General features: G+C 41.2%; 2 protein-coding genes across 2 annotated transcripts; one reads left to right on the top strand and one right to left on the bottom strand.

The window, feature by feature from the left end:
* Positions 1–133: 133 nt before the first annotated feature.
* Positions 134–7,950, top strand: farsa (phenylalanyl-tRNA synthetase subunit alpha). The gene is made up of 13 exons (XM_056400946.1): positions 134–308; positions 555–692; positions 1,615–1,713; positions 1,818–1,936; positions 4,086–4,178; positions 5,051–5,179; positions 5,284–5,399; positions 5,493–5,577; positions 5,674–5,773; positions 6,067–6,235; positions 6,440–6,517; positions 6,675–6,789; positions 7,469–7,950. The coding sequence occupies exons 1-13, from the start codon at positions 162–164 to the stop codon at positions 7,572–7,574; spliced, it is 1,494 nt and encodes a 497-aa protein (XP_056256921.1). The 5' UTR covers positions 134–161; the 3' UTR covers positions 7,575–7,950.
* A 7,240-nt stretch (positions 7,951–15,190) lies between these two features.
* On the bottom strand, positions 15,191–20,939 carry LOC130185841 (glutaryl-CoA dehydrogenase, mitochondrial-like). The gene is made up of 12 exons (XM_056402549.1): positions 20,824–20,939; positions 20,128–20,243; positions 19,475–19,507; positions 19,220–19,360; positions 18,981–19,043; positions 18,590–18,760; positions 18,292–18,421; positions 17,300–17,516; positions 16,960–17,063; positions 16,625–16,750; positions 16,082–16,242; positions 15,191–15,901 (listed from the first exon to the last, which is right to left on the bottom strand). The coding sequence occupies exons 1-12, from the start codon at positions 20,922–20,924 to the stop codon at positions 15,828–15,830; spliced, it is 1,437 nt and encodes a 478-aa protein (XP_056258524.1). The 5' UTR covers positions 20,925–20,939; the 3' UTR covers positions 15,191–15,827.
* Positions 20,940–22,830: the final 1,891 nt, after the last annotated feature.

Raw genomic sequence — 22,830 nt, 5'->3', positions numbered from 1 at the left:
TTTTTTCCCCCAAATTACCTTACGGGCGGTGGAAAAATAAATTGACAACAGTATTTACGGTAATTCGTTTCCTCTGTTTTTACGTGTCGCTACTTCAGTATATTCGGCCTTTGGGACAACGACGTCACATCCGGTCCTTCTTTGCTTCGCAGGGCTCCAGCATGGCGGACACCGGTGTGGTGGAGACGCTTCTACAGCGGATTGAGAAGGCGGACGATGGCGTGGACAGCCTGGAAGTGGCTAACAGTCTCGGGCTGGACCACCAGGTCATCGTCGGAGCCGTGAAGAGTCTGCAGGCCGTCGGCGACGTGAGTTTCCCGGGATGAGTGGCGACGGAAGTCCGACTGTCACCGTCAACACTGTTCATTTAGTGTGACTGATGCAATAAGGACGTCAAGTTTAAAGAGTCGAGAGCTGTCAATCAGACCGGTTTAGTAAGCTCGATGTAGTGAGAACACTAAAGTGCAGTATAATACACTGGGTCAAATAACATGTATATTTACATCTTTAAAGTGACATACAGGTGAGGTGACAGCCATGTTTGTTCTGTCCAGGTAATCTCAGCCGAGCTGCGCTCCTCCAAGCGCTGGGAGCTGACGGATGAGGGCACGGAGATAGCCGACCAAGGCAGCCAGGAAGCCCGGGTCTTCGGCTCCGTCCCGGTGGAGGGTCTGGCACAGAGTGAGCTCATGGTGAGTGCGACCGGTGGACGAGTGACCCGTCCCCTGCAGGACTGAAAACTGAGGGAGAAGCTCGTGTGAACATTTAGTTTAATGTGGGTTCAGCTGTGGACACGAAGGGGAAGGATGAAAATGACTCCCAAATATTCAACTGACCTCTGAAAACTGGACACTTAAAACAAAAAAACACTGAAGTGAAATACTAATTTTCCAAAATACTAAAAATAAAGGACAAGTACACAAAATCAGCCTTTTAAAGAATTAAGTTTAGCTGTCTTTTATAAGCTTTTAGCTGACAACAGTGAGAGGTGCTGCACTGCTAAAAGCTACTGATTCAGTCACAATGGTGGTTCAACAAAGACAGTTTTAAGATTCAGTTTTTAAGATTTGTTTGAACATCAATAACGTGAGAGATTTATGTTTTAGATAATTTACCATATGAACAAATAAAAGTTTAATTGAACTTTATCACTACAGTTTACAGTCACAACTAAACAGGTGTTAGTGGATTGAGATTTAAACCCCCTAGATGAAAGGGTGTACAGTGTTGGGAGATTATTTTCTATCATGTTCCTGGTGGAATTTAAAGGAAGAAAATTATTATTCTTATTATTTTTTATTATTATTACCATATAAAGTTAGGAACTTGATACTCTAATTGTCATGATCTGCCCCTAAAATGACTGGTGTTGAATTTATGATTTCCTGTTTTATTTTGAAATTATTTTCCTTGTGTCCAATTACCTTTGCCTCCCTTAATCGCAGCTAAAAACTGAAAGTTAATAACACTCACTCAACTGAGATTTTGATCCTAAATGCTGACATTTTTATTTGTAATTTTGAACAGCCCATTTATAACAAATACTTTGAGGTTGTGTTTTCTACTGTGTGTTTTGAGTGACGTTGATGAACTTCTTCATTCGTCCCTGTGTAGAAACTTTCCTTTGGGAAGATCGGCTTCAGCAAGGCCATGTCCAACAAGTGGATCAGAGTGGACAAGGCACACGAGGGCGGCCCGAGGATATTCAGGACTGTATGTGTTTCTTTATAACAACCTGCTATCTTGTGCCTCGTGTGATCGGCGGTCCCCATGAATAAGTGGTATGTGTGTTTGTTGTGTTATGTGTTGTTGCTCAGGTGGAGAGCATAGAGGACCAGGTCAGACAGAAGCTGCTCCTCGTACAGAAAGGCAACACGTCTCAGCTGGAAGAGAAGGAGAAGAACGAGCTGAAGAAGAGGAAGCTGCTCTCTGAAGTGTAAGTCCCACAGACCTTGAGACGTAAATGCTGAATGTGCTCCTTTGTCTGCCAGTAGGTGGCAGTAGAAGCTTTGTTGTGGCTCAGTGCCATCCATAAACGTTATTAACGGCTTCATTGAATAGTTGTGGTTTCCTGTTGCCAGCAGTGTTTTGCAACTCCTTATGATCCCAAGCCTGCCAGAAAATATGGGTTTGCTTCTGAGAATACAGCAGCTGACCGACATTTCATCACACGGGGGGCAGATTGGAGTCCTTCTGTTTTGTAACACAGCCGTGAGATCAACTAGTTTAACTTTGCAGGTTCATTCATTACCCTATCAGCATGCAACGTTAGTCTTGTGTGAGAAGAATGTGTTGTGTGGGTTTGTGAGGAAAGATCTTTGGGACAGTTTGAAGATCCCTCATGTGTCTTTGCGGCTTTTTAATTCCTTCAACAAACAGCCACATGTCAGGGTGATGTCGGTATCAGGGCTTAGTGCAGAGCCACGAAGTTAAATGGACGTGACGTAACACTATTTGAGGTCCCTGATAACTAAAGCCTCCGTTTTTAGAAGAGACCTAATCATCAGATTTTCTTTGGATGTGCAAATGAACGACTCTGGTTGTGAGGGGAAGCTACAGACTCAGTTTTCATTCAATCTGAAACGATAATTTCAGTCGTTTTTCGAGCAGAAATGACTGAACCATTCTCTGATTTGTGGCGATGCTTTTCTTTGTTTTATATGATATAAAATTGAGCGTTGTTTTGGATCAGAATATCAGAGTAACCTAACAATATGAAGACATCACCCTGCGCTTTAGGTAACCGTGGTGGCCATTTTCACTATTTTATAGACAAAACAATTCACCAGTTAACGGATGAAATAATTGGCATCATGACCAAACAAAATTTCTAAAGAATCAAAGCTGGTCGTCCTCCGAGGCCACTGTGTGTTTCCAAGTCTCCTCCTCCGCTACACGAGATTGAAGTTGACTGAACCATGTTAACTACTCCAGGTTGCAGATTCAGCATCGGATATTTAAAATATAGACACAATAAGACGTTACCATGAAGTTCAAATTTGTCATGGAGATAATCTAAATACTCAAAATACATTGTTCATTATATATATGCAAAACTAATCACCAACATTAACCTCACAATGTCCACGGATGACTACATTTTGGATGTTGTCGTTTAGACGAGTGAAATCTTCTCTGGATCGAGACCAAGGTGAACATTCTTCCAAAATCCTCTTACTCAGAAATACAATCTCTCATGAACCGTTAGCTGGACTACAGATGCGCTAAGCTGATATAACTAAGCGTCACCCTCCTTAGAGAGGATCTTACCAGGAAATATTGACCGCTGAGCGTAATAAAACATGATGTAGTGACGTTTACTGAGTGACCGAATACGTCACAATGTTGTTTTTTCACTGTTTTTAAATCCTCTACATTGACATACATTAAATAAATGATGCAGACTGTAACGTCATGTCTGGTTAAGGCAAGAAGTAAAAATAATAATAGTCTGCAGGTAATGACTATTTTCATTATCAATTCATACTTGTTTGAGTGACCAGAAAAAAGCAAGTTAAAATGATCTGTTGTTGAGAATATGCCTCAGTTTGTTTGTTTGTTTGTTTAGAGACTCAGTTCCCTCCCATTTCTTCTGATCACCTCTGAAATGTTTCTACACCCTGATTGGAGTTCACCTTGGTCAATTCAGCTGATTGGACCTGATTGAGAAAAAGGCACACACCTGCCTATATCAGGTGTCACAGCTGACGACGCAGATCACAGCACAAAACCAAACCACGAGGTGAAGCCGCTGCCTGCAGAGCTCAGAGACGGGATTGTGTCGACGCACAGATACAAAAAAAAGAAATTCTGCTCTTAACGGTTCCTCAGACGAACAGTGACTTCCATCATTCTTACATGGAAGAAGTTTGGAACAAACAGGACTCCTACTAGAGCTGGACGCTCCAACTCTCAGACTATGAGAACAAGATTCTCTGGTCTGATGAAACCAAGTTTGAACTGTTTGGCTTCAGTTCTCAGCTTCTCGTCTGGAGGGAAACAGACATGGTGTATTGAGCCACTCACAGTGTCTTTATTGTTGTTCTGAGTCATTTTTTTATTTTTTTTTTTATTTCTGCTTTTAGGACGGTGAAGAATTACTGGATCACTAAAGGAAACTCCTTCAGCACCACCCTCACCAAACAGGACACGGAGCTCACGCCTGAGATGATTGCCAGGTGAGTCCACTCTCTACTTATATGGACTAGATTTTAAATGTTTTGAATCGTGTCTGATTTTTCTTTTATATAAATTTGAGCACAACTGGAGATGGTGTCCTGTTTGCCCTCCTCTGATGGTCAGTGTCGGTGTGCAGGGTCTCAAACAAAGGACACAGAAAAAACCTCTGGCCATAAAAAGGGGACAAGTCCAAAGATGAGGACTTTGTCCTAAAGGCAGGGCAGGACATTCATTCAGTGTAACCAGAGCAAATGCTGTGACCTGAATCATTTAGACTGGCATGTTGAGACAGTAGCTGGAAAATTTAAGTTCCTTTTTTGTTTTTTAATGGTCTTGAGACGGTTAATTATTTCTCTTGTGTTGCTTTATTAATTGAACCAGTCACACAAGTGAACAGCTGCTTATGATTTTGACATGACATTCAAAAATCTGAAATGTGTATATGTATATCTGAACCCTGTGATGGGCACTGTATCTGCAAGAAGAAAATCAGGTTAGATAAATAAATAACAGACATGCTCATGCAGCTTATTCTGTTTTCATTCGGAGGCATTAACGTGTCGGCAGAATGAAAAAAGCTTTCGTCTCAGGTTTGCATGAAATCATATCATAGAGGGGATTTAGTTAAAAGCTGTATCCAGATGTTGCCCAAATTTCAAATTGATGGTGCTTTTATTTCTCTGCACTGATTGTGGACATCATAGATTTGATGGCTGTAGATAATAAATGCTCAGATGATGGTGGTTTTAAAGGGAATTATTATGTATCGTTACCTGATTGTGGAAAATACAGTGGTTTGCTGAAGCTGCAGACAGTCCTCCCTCCTCTAACTTCTCTCCTTTTTTTTATTCTTCTGGTGTTTGTGATGAAGTGGAAACTGGAAAGAGAAGAAATTTAAGCCCTACAACTTTGAGGCCATGGGTGTAGCCCCAGACTGTGGCCACCTGCACCCGCTGATGAAGGTTCGAACACAGTTCAGGCAGATCTTCCTGGAGATGGGGTGAGTAGCTGTGAAAGAAGCCTCCTACACACACACACACACACACACACACACACACACACACACACACACACACCCCCCACAAAATTTCTGTTTTTCTGCAGCTTCACCGAGATGCCGACCAACAACTTCATAGAAAGCTCTTTCTGGAACTTCGACTCCCTGTTCCAGCCCCAACAGCATCCGGCCAGAGACCAGCACGACACCTTCTTCCTTTCCGGTGAGTGTGTGTGTGTGTGAGAGATACAGTTCTCCCTGTGTGTCCAGTCCAAGTGATTCACACTGATCATTTACTGTGAACATCATTTTCCAGACCCAGCACTTGCCCATGAGTTCCCCCAGGACTATCTGGAGAGAGTGAAGCGGGTCCACTCAGAGGGAGGCTTCGGTTCACAGGGGTAAGACATAATCAAGCGCTCGCGTTACAGGTAACATTATAGCCGTCTCTGCTTCCCGCAGCAGGATCAACAAAGTCGGTATCCTGCTTCTTTCAGGTACAAATATGACTGGAAGATAGAAGAGGCTCAGAAGAACATCCTCCGTACTCACACCACGGCGGTCAGCGCGCGCATGTTGTATAAACTTGCACAGCAGGTGAGTTGCACATACAGAACACACACTTGTTCAAATGTTCAGGAGGTTACGGTGGTCTGTTTATCAATAATAAGCAGCTGGAAGATGAAGCCACCTTTGCTATGAATTGGAACAGTGACTGATCTGAGTCTGATGCCTGACTTTGCTAAAGCTCTTTTGGCTGAAAGGGAAGAAAATCCCAGCAGCCAAATTGCAGAAAGCTGCAGGTGTCCGCATACTTTTGACCACATAGCTTACCTGTTGTCATTAACCATGAGCCTCTTCTCCCTCTTCTTCCTCCAACTGTCCACCAGGAGAAGTTCACCCCTGTCAAGTACTTCTCCATCGACCGGGTGTTCAGGAACGAGACCCTGGACGCCACCCATCTCGCCGAGTTCCACCAGATCGAGGGCGTGGTGGCCGACTACGGACTCACACTGGGAGACCTCATGGGCATCCTGCATCAGTTCTTCAACAAATTAGGTCAGGATTTATATTGGGATTAACAACTCTAGTGTTTCTGAGATGCTAGTTGTGCTTATTGATGCGTATTGATCTGTTTAAACGCTCAGAATCATCGATCATCTACATTGTGTCACTTAAAGCATGAATTTCCGATCAAATTTTTCGTGTAATGTTTTGTCAATGTGAAAAGTTTTGCTTATTACTCATTTGTTTTTCTTCTAGGAATTACCAAACTGCGCTTCAAGCCTGCCTTCAACCCGTACACAGAGCCCAGCATGGAAGTGTTCAGCTACCATGAAGGTATGATCCACCTCCTCTGTTCTACCTGTGTCGCTGTGTGTTCACCTGGCTGCTGTTCTCTGTCCTCGAATAACAGTCTTATCATAAAACTTGACTTAAGACTAAATCAAAGCTTTTTTTGGTTTGTCCCACCAACTGTTTAATTTCGTACATACAGGACTAAAGAAGTGGGTGGAGGTGGGAAACTCTGGGATCTTCAGACCAGAGATGCTGCTGCCCATGGGTCTTCCTGAGGATGTGTCTGTCATCGCCTGGGGCCTGTCTCTGGAGAGGTGAGCATGCGCACACACTCGCATCAAATATGAATTTAAAGTGTTCGGGGCGTCTGCAGCTTTAAGCGATCACAGCTGACCTGCATTTTATTTTACCGTCATGTCGGCTCGACGACGTGGGGGTTTTGAAAATGGGAGCATATCTGTGTGTGTGTGTGTGTGTGTGGATTGTAGGTGTGTGATTCTGCGTCTGTAGACGTCATGAGTCCTGTAGTTGTGTAGGCACTGAGCTCACATCTGACCCACATATCAGATATTTAGGTTTGTCTGCAGAGGATTATCCCTGTGTATTCATGATTGGGATTTGCTATTTACAATATTTATTGCTATTTTTCATGTTGTACCATAAACTATGTTCATTATTAGTGTGTTGCTAGCTAATTAAAATCATGTTAATCGTCTGTTGGTCACTGCTGCTGATTGAAGAATAGTTTTTTTTAATTTAAATCTTGTAATTTGAGGTTTAAGTGAGTGTCACAGCTAATAACTGTGGGGTGAGTGAGCTGGGAAAGGCTCTATAATCCACACTGAGTAAGTAATCCCCCCCCCCCCCTTCTAACCAATCCTGTTGTTTTTGCTCTGACCTGTCAGACCTCGAGTAGCTGCAACACAAAAACACACTGTTACGGCTGCGTTTTGTACAACATGAACTGTTGCTCACTTGTCCTCTGTCCCGCAGGCCGACCATGATTAAATACGGCATCAACAACATTAGAGAGCTGGTGGGACACAAGGTGAACCTGCAGATGGTTTACGACAGCCCCATCTGTCGACTGGACTCCTGAGTTTCACGCAGCTATTATTAATATTCATATTTTTGGATGGACAGACTTTACCTCTGCTATGTAACATCTGACTCTCGGTTGAGGAATCCCTCCACCAGACGGCTCATCTGAACCCGAGCGGGCGGAGGTGTTTCTCCATTCAGATCTCAAACAGGTTTTCAAAGGGCTTTAACTCGTAGGATCAGCGTTTGTATGAACTTGATACTCTGCTGCTACGTAAAACATCAGTGAGTCCTGACTTTGTTACAGACCAGCGAGACCTATTGTTTTGTTTTTTTACATTAAGTTACTACAGATACAACCGACTTGTACAGAGGAAAAATGCATACAAACTGTTGAAACACAAAATTAAAGTTTTTTCCGAATACTAATATAATCTGACTTGTGTGTTTCTTGATGCGAACATGACTGACTGTGTCTGGCTCACTTGTAAACTTGTGACTTCCTGATGTCCTCATCTCAAATCACAACATGAATACAGTTCATCTGATATCAAACACAAGCACAGAGACATTTCCTTCATTTCACGGCTCTAGACTAAAGTTCAGAGACAGTTCGGAGCTTGAATTAACTTACTAAGCTCCTGCTGCAAGAACTGATTACGTGACACTGGAGTTGTAAATAATTTGTCTGCAAAGGTCTTAAATTTACCAGAATCCTTTCACCTTCTTTCTATAAAAGATATTGCCAAACGACATTAACCTGAGGGTGTTCTGGATTTTGTAGCTGTGTGTTTCAAATGTGTTTCAGGCCTTTGTTTAATTTGCATAAAAATTCCTTCTGACTTGATTAAAGGGATTTTAAATGCGGCGGCAAAATTAGTCATTGTAAGTTTTCCTTTCTCCTCGCTGAACACACGATGACGTCCAGGAATAGAAGCTGCAGTGACCTGGTCTTAAATGAGAACTTGGCTCACTTTCCCAGCATGCCACATACACTTTTGTGCTATAAGCTGTGCTGATAGGCTCTGCGTACCGGAGGGGGGGGGGGGGGGAGGGGGTGTCGGGGATGTCCATGAGTGCGCGTGACACCTGCGATAAAGGCCGCAGGATTAAGTTGTGTTGTGTACATGTTGTGAATTGCTGGAACTCTGTTAAGTCTTCCTCTTAAGCTAATCCCTCAGTGTCTTGAAATAACATTTTACCAAAGTGTGAGAGACAGCCAGCTGGTCGGCTGGTTTACCGGCTGGAAGCAGCTTTGTGGACGCGACACCTACAGATACTGATCTCCTGAACCTTATTGTTCAGAACTTTAAAGTAACAGCGGTAACTGAAGTGTCACGACTGGTGATCTGTTCTCACCCGTCTCTTGTTGCGCAGGTGGATTATATCGGTGCAACAGATGGACAATCTTTCAATCTCACCCTGCTGATACAAACACAAGTCACTCACACTGAACGGTCAGCAGCTCCAGCTCCACTCTGACATTGTGCTTTGTTTAGAAAAAAACCTTTATTTCATCCACAGAGAAGTAAGACGGTAGGTTTTCTGTACGGTACCCAGAACACATGTAGTGTCTGCTAAACTTCATCTAACGTGTCTAACAGCTTCTCAGTGAAGCTCAGGCACACAGAGACAATGATCTTCAGTAGTCCTTTGTGTCCTTGGGATGTCCTTCAGGGTGTTTGCTTTGACTTTTCTGTTGATATGACATGTGTGAGACACTTTCTCATTTACAATGTAAGACAGGACACAGATGATCTCCCAGTATTATTGTATGTCTGCTGGCAGAGGAGGGGAACATGAAACGGGGGGTTTCTACACATATATGATAACGACCTCTTGACCCGCCACATATCCCAAGTATTTATTCCCTCGGGATGCTGGTCTCCGTGGTCAGTCCTGGGCTGCCAGAGAAGGCCATAGGGCTGTGGCTGGTCGGGCTGTGGGTGTGTGGGAAGAAAGAGGGCATGTAGGGAATGGCAGCCAGCAGCAGCGGGCTGGTCTGGGGGCTTTGATCGTGGGGGATGGAGATGACCACGTCGTCCTGGTCCCACACGTGGAAGGCATTGTGGCAAATGGATGTGCAGAGGGAGGATGGCTGGGGGCCATGCGGTGCGCGTTGTTGTCTTTGTCTATATCTTCATCACCAGTCGGACCCAACACGCATTCTAAACAAGGGAGGCATTGGTTAGAGATTTGATCTAATAAAACCACCAATAACAAACGGATGTGAGGTGATTCCCAACCAGAGGTACATGTGCCAGTGAGTACTTTTGACTGCAGCAACTCATTTGAAAAAAATATTATATGATTTCATTAAAACATTTGTTGAGAATGAGAGTGAGTGGAAGAAAAATTAGCAGTTAACTAAAACTAATGGCTAAACTGTTGAAATAGATCATATTAGCTAAGTCATAAATGAATGTTCAGACATTAAAAAGTGGATAAATGTTGAGATAATTTCAGCTGGATGAACAAAAAGCCAAAAGTAAATACATGTAATAGTCTGAATGACTGAAACCACTTTTATAGAGTTAAATAACATCCAGTTTAAAATCTGAGCACAGCTGGAACATAGTGGTGTTGGTGAAGGGATACTTGAGTTCAAGTGACAGAGGTGTGGGAAACACTGCTAATGTGAAACTACCCCTTGTCTTTGCATTAGTATCATGCATCCAGATGTGCCGTGTTTCTGTTTCATTTGAGCACGAGCAACATGACAAATGATAATCCTGAGTGGACTGACTCTAATAAAAGTGTAACGTACCTACATCGATGATGCAGGCTCCTTATTTTACCAATGAGTTACAAACATGTATAAGTGGTAAAAGGAACCTTATTGTAAAGTGGAAAAAAATCATTTATTATTCAGTTACTATGAGACTCCTTTACCAGTTATAAAAACTTGTAAGTGAATAATAAGTGATGTTTTACACTTTACAATAAAGCTCATTTTACCAGTTATATATTAATATATAAACAAATGTATAAAAACTCTGTTATAACTTGTTTTTATTGTTTATTTATGATTTATAAAGTGTTAACAATAACTTAATTGTAAACTATTTATAAATCATTTATAAGGGTAGTATTATTATAAAGTGGTACCAGCGTAACTATATCTTAAATTAAATTTCTTATGAGGTCATACCTGCTATGTCAATGGCCAGATCCTTGATGAGATGTCCAACTATAGCATAGGCAACTCCAACTACTACCAGGGCAGCCATGAGCAGGTACACCACCGCCTTTGGCAAAGGGATGAGGTCCTTCACTGGGGGCTTGTATTGCCTGTACAGGGGGTCGTCTATTGACGTCGAGTATGGGTAAGCCTGTGCTTCATCAGTGGAGTTCAGACCGGTGAAATTATAACCATTCATGTTTAAAGACTTATGATTATTCCAAATGAGAAGGACTCCTTTGGTTTCTTCCTCCTCACACCATCCTCCAAAGACCACAGAGATATTCCATAGTGAGCAGTCAAAAAACAAAAATCTGAGTTACTGCTGTGGGACAGTGGATAAATTCTGTAAAGAAAACAAGAGAAACATGTCAAAAAATAAAAATAAAACGAAAAAGAGGTTAACAGCATTTTAAATTACTTTGCATTTCACCTCCAACCTTATTCAGCAGCTTCAAATCCATCCAAGGTGTTTGATGGGATGCTTCTTCCTGGTTCAGTGAATCCCACAGGTGGAACAGCCGCGGGGTGGATGCTCGGGTCAGGAGCGGCTCCCTCCGCCTCTGTCCTCGGTGCTGAAGTGAAGCTCCGCTCGCCGCCCGTGAGTGATCAGCTGTCGGGTCCGCCCACCGCCCGCCGCGCCGCAGCTCCCTCCACATGCCTCTGACACGCTCCTGCGTATATTGCCGCTGTCACCGTGCCCTTAATTCCTTCAAGTTACCTATAAATCTCCTCGTAGGAAACAAACCAAGTCCTTTCCGATGAGTGGAGAGCTATTTGTACTGATCCAAGTTCTTTAGAGTTTCCCTGATGTAAGGTGTGTGTGCCCGGGTGTGGAGGCGGGCAGGAACATGAACAGTTACTCCATGTTACAGTCTATTACACCCACACCCCAGTATGACCTCCGTGCTTCAGGTGTAACATCATTAAACCAGGGTAATTCCTCCCACATGCACTATTTTCACCTGAGAATGAAAGTGGCAACCTGTATATCACGCAGACAGTGGACACCTGCTCAAACACTTAAAAGTGCTGGGTTAAAAAATACCTTAAAGTGCAACTTAACAACAATTAACTTTAAAGTTGCACTACGGTGTTTTCTGACTTATTCACCAATACACATTGGGCCTCATTCACCAACAGTTCTTAATAAGAATTTTCTTCTTAAAACCCACTTACGCACTTTCGACAAAGATTCTGACATTCACCAATGTTTTCTTATTTGAGATTTGTGCTTAGAACAGAATCTACGCACTTTTACGCACATTTGAGTGCTGACATGTTTGAGCAAAATAAGTGGTTATTGCATTTTCTTCTGTTGTACAGTTATATAATATAATATTATTTAAATTAAAATAATATTTTAATAAAAATAGCTTTTGTTATTTTACAAAACATTATGCTCTTTTAAAATAAATGAACGCTACATTAACACTTAACCGCTCGTTTGCGGCTCACTTCCTGCTGCGGTACCTCCACTTCATAACTACTAAAGTTGCTTTTGCGTTTTGATTCCGGTGCTCGTCTTTAGATTTTCGTTTTGGCCTTTTTCTCAACTTTCCCTTTCGGTGTCTCTTTATGACTTCCGTCTGTGTCTGCACACGAGCCTCCAGTCTCGCGCCCTTTTTAACGGCATTTTCGGGCGTTATGCTAATTAGGGCCAACTGGCACACGCTTTCAATCCATGAGGAGATTGGCATTCATCAATCTAAGAACACAGGTGCGCACAATTCATGAATCTGACGTATAGTTTTCATTTCTGTCAGCTATCAGCAGAACAGCATGAAGCAAAACCATGTGAATCGCAAAGGGACTCACTTTTTAAAAAAAGAGTTTTATAGACCATATTGACATGGCGGCCATTTTCCTCTGACATCATGCTGACGGTGGGAAACCTTGAACACTTAAATGTCTGTGAATAAATCCTGTGGGAGAATGGCAAGATGTTTGAAAAACTTGACTTGTTTACCTTCACTTTCCTTTTGACCACATTGATAAACGGGGCAGATGGAAACACTGTTAGCTAATGCTAGGCTAGCAAACGTGAAGTTTGCAATAAACATAAATAATAATAAACATGTTGGCTCTACAAAAGTTGTCAGATTACAAATGAATCCACTGGCTTGTGCAAATATTAAGCATTAACTTATGTTATATAGTTTCATAATCAACCTGCATCAATTTACAGTAATATGACAGCGGAGCAAGTGTATCACTGCAAACTTAACCAAGTGAAAAGATAGCAAAGCAGCTAATGTTACATTGCTAGCTTGGTTACATCCAGTATGGTTTACTTCCAGGCTGAAAGAAATGTTTCCCAGATCTGCGTAATTTGAGAATTAATTTATTCCTTTCCTACTGGGTCATGTAGCACTCTCAAACGGTAATGTTAGCTAAGAAATGAATGAATGCTAACGTTAGCATATCTGTTGTCTTTTCCGTCACTCATCGATCGTGAAGCATCAAATTGAAAATATTTTTCAGAATCTCTATGTTTATACGACTTGCAACCTGGAGCACAGCAGTACAACATCAACACAGCATTTCAGCTTCCCACCCCGAGTTTGATGTCCGAGGAAAATGGCCGCCAACAAAAGCTCGCTGCAGTGATGTCGCAGTGTACTCCAAGATGTCGTGTGTACACCATGACATCACTGTTGGGTGTGATTACAGAGGTGCAACAAAGCATAAGTCTGACCATACCTAAGTATTTGTGTTACAATAGACTTGAAACTTTAAACAAAAGAGGGGGGTATTACAGTTTCTCCTGCCCAGTGGTCTGCAGTGTGGGACAGGTCCTATTGTTGGAGGCAATTTCTGCTGCTGCAGCATATAACAATACTTTAATCACCAAAGCAGTGGTCAGATCCAGTGTCTGACGGCTGATGTGTGATGTGCTCAAGATCATCCTCACAACATCTGGCCAGGTGGAGACATATTAGTCAAACACCTTCATGATCACATATTAAAAGGCTTTTTCCAGGACTTTCAAGGCCCAAATTCAACAAATTCAAGGACCCAACATGGCATAGCTTGAGCCACCTTGATCAAGGTTGATTGCTGTTGCAACTTCCTCAGTCGGTTAAAATTGTCAGGAAATTACAACATTCAAGTTGAAAATCTGCAAATTTTTGACATGTAGCATCATTTAAAATTGAAGATGTGCATTTAACCTATCCCACAAAGGCTGCAGCACAAATCCCAAATAAATCATAATCTTGTATTTTTGGTGTAGTCAGAGGATCAGTGTGTTTGTCCCAATTAAATGCTCCAAAAGTTTATCAATAGCGCCGCGTCACTTTGACAGCGCTTCCAAATGACTGAGGTTATAATCCAGATGATTATTGTAAATGAAAAGCATCCTAATTATCTGAGTATTAGTCTGCCTTAGCTGCTGCTAATGTGTGGATGAGAGGATATGAGAGAGCGCGAGCGAATCCAGGAGACTGCAGCCCTCTTTCTTTCAACAATTAATTTCATCTCACATCACGAGGGAACCACCACGCCATCTTCCATCATCCCTGACAGAAAGGACACAGAACAAACAGTCCACTCGGGGTGCAATTTGTCACAGTGAGTCACAGCTACACATGCCCCAAAAGATGAAAGGCTATTGGCCAAAAAAAAAAAAAAAAAAAAAATGGAGAAGTAATTTCCTTATGTAAGCACCATGTAGAACATGCCTGGGCATCATGTACGGCCAGGGATTTGCCGGTTCTTTAATACCCTCCACTTCAAAGGGGCAGAGGCAGACATGCAATGAAGCTGGAGAGGATGGAGGTCTTTATCTGTCCAGCAGCACTGCCCACCCCAACATCCCTCAGGCCCTGATGGATTCAAATTGAACGAGGAAAAAAAGAAAAAAAACCAAAAACACCCAGAGATTATCTTCTCAGAACTGAGAACATTTTGTGGGGTTCACGTCTCCTTAACTGTCCTGGACATGAAGTGAGGTAGAAATGGAGAGAGAGAGTCTTTAAGTGAGAGATGAAAGGATGGAGTGTGTCTGGATCTCTGTAGAGTACATTCATTCCTGGATTTTGTTGCATTATAACTTTTACTTGGTATTGGTTTCGTAACAGCCGTCACTGGTGCAGGAAACATTTAGATCCTTCACTTAAAGGAACAGTTTAACATTTTGAGAATTATGCTTTTTATCTCCCTTAGACGACCTAAAAACCAAACTTAACTTTTTGTGCAGATTAAACAGTGTGAATGATGCGGTAAAACATGAGCTTTGAAGGACCAAGTGTGTAGGATTTAGTGGCATCTAGTCGTGAGGTTGTAGACTGTAACCATCTGAACCCCCCCCCCCCCCCCCCCCCCCCCCCCTTTCCAGATGTGTAGGAGAACCTATGGTGGTAACATTCAAACACCTCAAGAATAATGATTGATTTTTCACTGTGATGTACTCTGGATCAAATAACAGCTGGCTAGAAAGGTGTTTCTTACCTTATCCAACTTGCATTTCATTCTTCATGCAGACACTTGAATAACTTAAATAACTTTTCTTTATTTAGATCTTGGATCAACATCTTTGACGTCTGGAAAACCATGCAAACTTATGACATCTTAGTGTTAGAGCCAGTAAAGTGCTACAAGTACTCACAATAGTAACTGTAAAATACACCAAATTATACAGTGACAACATTCGCATAATTGGATCAAATTAAAAACACAAAAGCTCTGCAGGTGATTCCAAATGAGTTGCGGGAATTTATGCTTTGTGGCTTTGTAATTACAGTATCAACTTTGCATACATCAGTAACCAACAATAAATCTAGATCTTGACCTCATTCGATCTATTCATAGTTTGTGAATGACAATGAAAGTCCATAAGTGGGAAATGGGGAGCTGAAAAAGAAACCACTGCCACATTGTTGTGACGGAGAGTAGAAAAATAGCCCTCTTTGAAGATCGACGTCTGAATTAATCACACTTCACTTCACAAGTTTGGTGACAGACTTGACTTGTTCTTTCTCTCAAAATAAAGCACTCAATATATATTCTACAAACCTGAGAGAATACAAATGTTGCCATTATGCAGATGACACTTCATCCAAACTATCTGAAAACTGTTTGTGAGTTGGCCCGAGTCGCGCTGGCTGGGTGTCCGCTGAGAGCTCGGATCTATTTGTCCACAGTGAAGGACTGCAGTCCGGTGATGGCTCTGCCCAGGATCAGAGCGTGGATGTCATGAGTACCTGCAAGAGGAGACAGTAAATATCAACAGTCCACATCTAACTTCATAATGCACTCAAGACACATTCGACATGTTTAATATACGTATGCAAGTCTCATGTGGAACTAAAGCCAAATTTAAACTCTTCTAACTCGGTTCTGTTACTGCTCCCTCCCTCCATCCTCATCCTCCTCCTCCTCACCTTCGTATGTGTTGACAGCTTCCAGGTTCATGACGTGGCGGATGATGTGGTACTCGTCTGCGATGCCGTTTCCTCCCAGCATGTCTCTGGCCTGCCTGGCGATGTCCAGGGCTTTACCGCAGCTGTTCCTCTTGAGCATGGATATCATCTCTGGGGCCGCTCTGTTCAGGAAACACCATGTTTGTTTCTGCAGTTTTTCATTAGGAGTACACAGGGTTGTTTGTGTGGCGGATTGTAGCTGATGGATTTTACATTTTAGCCAGTAGAACAGACCATAATATATAATTCTCAATATTCTTTAAAAACAGTAAAGTTTCTGATCACTCGGTTTTGATTCAGTGTCAGTTGTATCTCTGTAGTGTATGCAATGCACACAGAGGCCAACCTCTACTGCTCTCTAATGGTTTCATGACATGTATAGTTTGAGTTTGACACTGTTGAGAACCACAGAGGGGAAAATAATTTCCCTCAACCTGACAGAAAGAGGTCAGAGGGACCACGTGACATCCCCTTTAATAAACTTCAGTTTGAGGATAAAGTTACTTTTTCTCATCGATGAGTCGTCCCAGCTGCAGACACGATTGTAGGCCGATGGTGATCTCAGTCAGCATGTCGGCCATTTTCTTCTGCATCAGCTGATTCCTTGCCAGCGGCACGCCAAACTGGATTCTGGTTTAGAGAACAACACAATGTTATCTTCTATCATGAAAACATCTGACCAAATTAAATTTAAAAATCTGCACTTTGATGAACAAATATCGTTTAGCGGATTGTGCTGGAATATATTGCACCATGTAAATATTTTAACTTATTGAAGTATTCAGACTTCAGTTACTGGAGATCAAGACACTTATGCATTTTCATCTGTGACATCTGACCTGTCGAGTGTGTACTGACGAGCTGCATGGAAACAGAACTCTGCAGCACCCAGAGCTCCCCATGCGATACCGTAACGGGCGTTGTTCAAGCAGCCGAAAGGACCCTGGAAGCAGCAAAGTGAGTGTGATGAATGATTACTCCTGTGTGTAGTCTACAATTCTAAGTTTATTAAGTGTCACATTAAGCTAAAATCCCTTTAGGAAATATACAAGTTGTTAAATCATCAACTTTATTTCATGGGTATATTATGAATGTAATAGAACTAAGATGTACAATGATTCTGTATCGTCCATACACACGTTACTGCATCAATAATATTCATCGTTTCACTCCACTCACCGCAAGGCCAGATACTTTAGGCAGCAGGTTCTCCTCAGGAACCTCCACCTCGTCCATGAGGATCATGCCGGTGGCGGAGGCTCTCAGGGAGAACTTCCCCTCGATCTTAGGTGTGGCGAGACCCTTCATGCCGCGCTCCAGGATGAAGCCACGCACCTTCCCATCATCACATTTGGCCCAAACTACAGCAATGTCTGCCACTGGAGAGTTGGTGATCCTGAAGGTGGAAGGAAAGGGAGAAACCTTATTGTATGAACGGGTAGGACTACTTTTTTCTGTAGCCAGTGAAGAACGTTGATATGTAGCAATGCTGCAGTACAATGGTGGGTACTTGTTCACATTTGTTGACAGAACAGACAACATATTAGACTTATTTATTTTCCTGAAGTTATAAAATTGATCGAAAATAAATAAGTACACTCCTCCAATCATCAAACATGGCCTATGTAAATCCTGGTATGTGTATGCCAGTTTTATAGCCAAGAGAACTTTAACTGTGAAGCGCTCCACCTTGTGGTCAACTGATGACACATCGAGTCCTGTGCCACAACAAAAACCTTGAACTTGTAACAGGAAGGTTGCACAAGATTCTTAAAGAATAAATCAGGCGAAAAGAAAGAAAGGAACACAACGTTTAACTGAGCTCACTGAAAGGTCACTAATGGTTGTTGAGCTTATTATTTTTTTCATATTATTCTTTGTGACCAGATAAAGTCGGAACAATTGGGTGTAAATAAATCTGATATTACAATCAGATACTTTATGTAACTGTGTTATTATTATTCAGGTGATCACAGACATGTTCACTAAAGTTTTAGATAACATGGTGGTGCTGTATGATACTGATAAGTGTTTCTCTTATTTTATTTACCATGTTTATATCAATGAAGTCTAAATTCAACAACATTTCTTCTCCAATGAGAAGCTATTTACTGAGACATTTTCTCAGAAAGCCTCTCCGATACTTTCCACATAGACAGCAAACTACTCACCAGGTCTTTGAGCCAGTGAGAGTATAGGTGCGACTGGACGGATTGTATTTGGCTCTGGTTTCCATGCTGCTGGGGTCACTACCATGGTTTGGCTCCGTCAAGCCGAAACAACCCAGGATCTCTCCACGAGCTGGGATTGACAGAGAGATCAAGGGGGTGATTACAACCCAGGAATAAACCAGGAGCTCAGTGGACTCATCAGAACAGAATAAAAATATCATTACCATAAACCATTTCAGTTTTCACTTATCTGTTGTTGACATATTAATAAATAAAAATATTGTTGTTCTCATCTTACCCAGCTTGGGGAGGTACTTCTGTTTCTGCTCCTCTGTGCCATAGGCATTAATGGGGTGCATGACCAGTGACGACTGCACACTCATAACCGAGCGATAGCCGCTGTCCACTCTCTCTACTTCCTTGGCAATCAAACCATAGGCCACGTAGCTTGTCCCAGCACAACCATAACCTTTATATCAAATGCAGGAAGAGGAGTTACAGATTTCTCAAAAACAAACAACAAATACAGATGACAAGTGTGCAGATGATGTTGATTTCAGATTTATGTGAGAGAAATGTGGCATATATATATATATATATATATATTATTTCCACCGTAACATAAATGCAGTGAGTAGTGAACAGTGTGCATGGTGCAAGTCAAATCAAGTGGACTTGTTAACGCTGACCTTTAATGGTTGGGCCCAAAACACCCATCTCTCCCATCTCTGACACAATTTCTCTGTGGAACACTGAAAGAAAACGAGGGCAAGTTACAGGAGCTGCATTTCTTTATTTCAGCAGACAGCATGTTCACATTAATTACATATCAGGATCTCATTAAGAAACTTTGATTAGACTAAACCATCAGACTTACAGACATTATGCATGAACAAAAAAAATACACTGACTGCACTGAGTTTCTCACCTTCATTTCTGTTTGCCATCACGATGCGAGGCATGAGTTTCTCTTGGCAGTATGTCCGGAAGGAGTCCCTGATCATGATCTCCTCCTCTGTCAGCAGTCCCTCCAGCTCCAGGGCATCACGCCAGTTGAACTGGACCTTAGCTGCCAGACATTTAGAATCAGAACAATTATAACCTTTACAGTCAGTTTAAAATAAGTTCTGGAAAGAGTTTCAATTTCAAATGATCAAGGACTGACAATTTTAGCAACACCTACGTGCTTTAGACTTCTGTTCAACCTTCTCTGCATCTGTGAAAATACAAACCAGTAAAATTATAAATATTATTCAAGAAATGTAAGGATATAATCTGTCGTCATTTTTATGTAATAAAAGTGATAAAAATATATGTAATTAAAAAAATACAAGTAGCAGATAAAACACGGATTAAAACTACATTTTTAAGGGAATACAAATGTTATTTTGAGTTAGAGCACTGTGTAAGTCTAAGGTACATTTAATTACACTTCCTTAATATTTATAAATAATTATACACTATTTTTTGTGCTGTTTTAAACAAGGCCTCATAATAAATTCTACAATAAATCTCCCTGTGGATTTCAAGTGACTCTTCATGCAATAACGATAAAAAAGAAAAGTAATGAAGGTTAATTTCATCATCACCATTTACATTTGCAGACATCAGCTATAACCCAGCATCTCTACAATGTGGTTTTACATTTGATTTGTGGGACTTAACGCATTAAAACATACAATTGAAAGTCTCTTCCCAAATATATGCAAGTACTGTCACATCTGCACACAGCTATGAGTAACCTCCTCATTATTATATGATGTTTTTGGGATGTTGTGACCACCAAACACCAATGCTAATAATTCCTTTGGGCTGGCATGATGTCATTGTACTTACCCCATCTGGCAGGTGCTGCAGTTCCCTGTGCTCTGGAAGCTGAGATGATGGCACATCTCTGAGGGTTGACCAAGAGACGGCACACTGCGCTTCTCAATGCCATGGTTGAAATTAGTCTATAAAATAAAGAGACCATAACTGACTAAACTGGTGTATTACAAGATATAAAAACAGCCATCCCGGTAGTAGTTTGCAGTGGAAGTCATGACAATAACGTTCAACTGGTGGTCCATAGTGGAAGGTGTTACATTGATCTTGAATTGGTTTCTGGCCCCATGACCAATAGACTTTCAGTGACTTTACAATGTAGGAATGTAGGGCTTGAAAGAAAGTGAATACTGACTGTAGTAGCTAGTAGTAGTAACTGCTGCTGAGTCAGTTTCATTATCAATTGCCCATGTCAAAGTCTTCACTGTAATATCTAATGAAACAACCTGTCACAGCAAACAGATGTTAGTCCACACAGCCAACCAGGTTTGGTATTTAGCCAAGCTAGGCTATCTCAGCCAACCTGTGTTGCGTTAAGTTACTTCACTGTAGCTACAAGCTAATAGCGCTAGTCCATGATAGTTAGCAAGTAACTTGGGTGTTAATAACATAATTTCTGAATAATTATAATAGAAATGTGTTATATGAGCACTGTGTGTTGTGAGTAGCTATTGAAACCATAGTGGCAGGTGTATAAGGAGAATTTACCTCTGTTGAGTGGGACAACAACCCTTGTCCTGGTTTCCCTTTTCTGCCTCTCTGGCCGACGGTGCAGCGAAACTCAACGTCAAAACACAACCTGACGTCATCACGTAAAGCACTCCTCGCTGCATGCAGCACGGCCATGTTGAGTGTGGCGTCATCATTAAACTACTTTCTAGTGGTTGAATGGTGGTCAGCTATTCTTGTAACAAATGAAACATTTCGTTTATGTGAAGACAGTACATGTAAAATCTGAGACTACGACATAAAAATATGGATTAACTCTTTGTATGTGGCCAGTTTTCATCACTGAAGATGGCTGCCTTTTAAGGATACTTCAGCTACTAGGGATGGAGCATGATTGGCTCGTTAGCAGGGGAGTGAATGATGGAGGCGTGGTCACGTCCAAGCTTGAGGTTCCAGAATAAAGTCACTCCAGCTAGAAAAAATTAAAAAATAAATGAATCAAAAAATTAAAAAATAAAATCACTCCAGCTCCAAGGAAGATGACAGTGCTAACTTCCTACTAGGTCATTCCCTTAGGTCCAGATCGTAACACGCTAAGCACTCCAATTGTTCTCATATTTGCACTCCTGACTGCAGGATGATGAGACTTAACAGAGCTACGCAAGGACATGTCGTATCATTTTTTTTAAGTTGATTTATCCTCTGTATAGTGTTTGGAGGAGGCTAAACAGATTTTATTTCAGTCGTACAGTCTATGACTGCAACCAGTTGAGAGTCGAGAGCCAGAAACACAGACAGTTCGTCTTCAAAGTAAAGGTTGAGTGTTTTCAACAAACGTACTAAGCTAAATAACTAAACAAACTGTCTAAATAATGGACATAATTCATAACGGTTATGGGTTATCGGGAATCAATTTCATGTATGTAGCTATTCATCAAGGTGATTAAGGTTACTTAATCTGTTGGGTGAACATTTAAGGCTATATATATATAGATATATATAGAGAGATATATACAGTATATTGCTGTGTGCAGGTTACCAGAAAAATACTTTTCACCTAACTTTGATGTGAGACAAAAAACCTGACTTTCAGAAGTAGTTCACGAGCCTTATATTTTGGGAGGCTCCAGTGGGGTGGAATCTGCAGGGGCATAAGGTTTTCCATTACTTCTATTGACCTCGTTTCTTAACTTTTAATCCACTCTCCCTTTTAAAAACTGAGTCTGGGTTCAAGGTGCATCTCTGCTCTTAACTAAATCTATGTTGTTTGTTGTTTACACAGTCCATGCATATATAACTTATTAAACTGTTTTATATTACCAGGAGAACATTGTTTCCCTACAAGTGGCAGTCATTGTTAGACATTGGAGTGTTTTGTAAACATGAGAATAGTCATATTGTAAGCAGTTTGTGTTGTGCATCTTTAAATTGACTTAAAAATAGTCTGTTTATTACATTTATTACAACTTTTGCAGTGGCTACCACCAGTCATCTTGGCTTATTGAAAGGTAAGAATGTAGAAATTACAAATACATTAGGTTTATTACACTGAAAGTACTTGGCTGTGTGGAGGAAACCAATGTTGACATGTTGACAGTGAAAATATGAGACTTGGAATTACCTGCTAACAGCCTGCTCACAATGCAATAAGGGATAGGCTATTAATACTGTTGATATTATGGGTAGCCTATTCAGAAACGACCCTCCTGTCTTACCATGTATGTGGGCTATTATACTTACTATAACAATTCCCATATAATTACCGTAATTATACTTTCAATGCTAACTATTATACCATTGCCACAAAATGACTACATAATCAATGGGCTACTTGACTGTTATTTCTTGGTAATTTCTTCACATTACTACATAATTACTACTAATTACTACACAATTAACGTAATTAACGGCCTGTAATTTAAAGGGTTACCAGTTGTTTAACTTTACATTTTTCATATAATACTGTATTTTTTTTTACCTTAGTTCAGTTATGAACAGATGGTTTTTACTTTGATGGGGCATTTTTAAATTGGGATAGGTATTTTT

Source organism: Seriola aureovittata, chromosome 17 (genome assembly GCF_021018895.1).
Source record: "Seriola aureovittata isolate HTS-2021-v1 ecotype China chromosome 17, ASM2101889v1, whole genome shotgun sequence".
In the NCBI taxonomy this organism is placed as follows: Eukaryota; Metazoa; Chordata; class Actinopteri; order Carangiformes; family Carangidae; genus Seriola; species Seriola aureovittata.
The sequence above is the reverse complement of the archived record's forward strand: the minus strand, read 5'-3'. Positions and strand labels throughout refer to the sequence as shown.

Coding starts and splice junctions, on each gene's coding strand:
- farsa (XM_056400946.1), top strand. CDS start 162: ATGGCGGACACCGGTGTGGTGGAGACGCTTCTACAGCGGATTGAGAAG. Junction 5,400..5,492: donor CGACACCTTCTTCCTTTCCG/GTGAGTGTGTGT, acceptor ATCATTTTCCAG/ACCCAGCACTTGCCCATGAG. Junction 6,236..6,439: donor TCAGTTCTTCAACAAATTAG/GTCAGGATTTAT, acceptor TTTTTCTTCTAG/GAATTACCAAACTGCGCTTC.
- LOC130185841 (XM_056402549.1), bottom strand. CDS start 20,924: ATGACGTCAGGTTGTGTTTTGACGTTGAGTTTCGCTGCACCGTCGGCC. Junction 20,244..20,823: donor TGTTGTCCCACTCAACAGAG/GTAAATTCTCCT, acceptor TTTATTTTATAG/ACTAATTTCAACCATGGCAT. Junction 15,902..16,081: donor AGCTGTCAACACATACGAAG/GTGAGGAGGAGG, acceptor CTCCTCTTGCAG/GTACTCATGACATCCACGCT.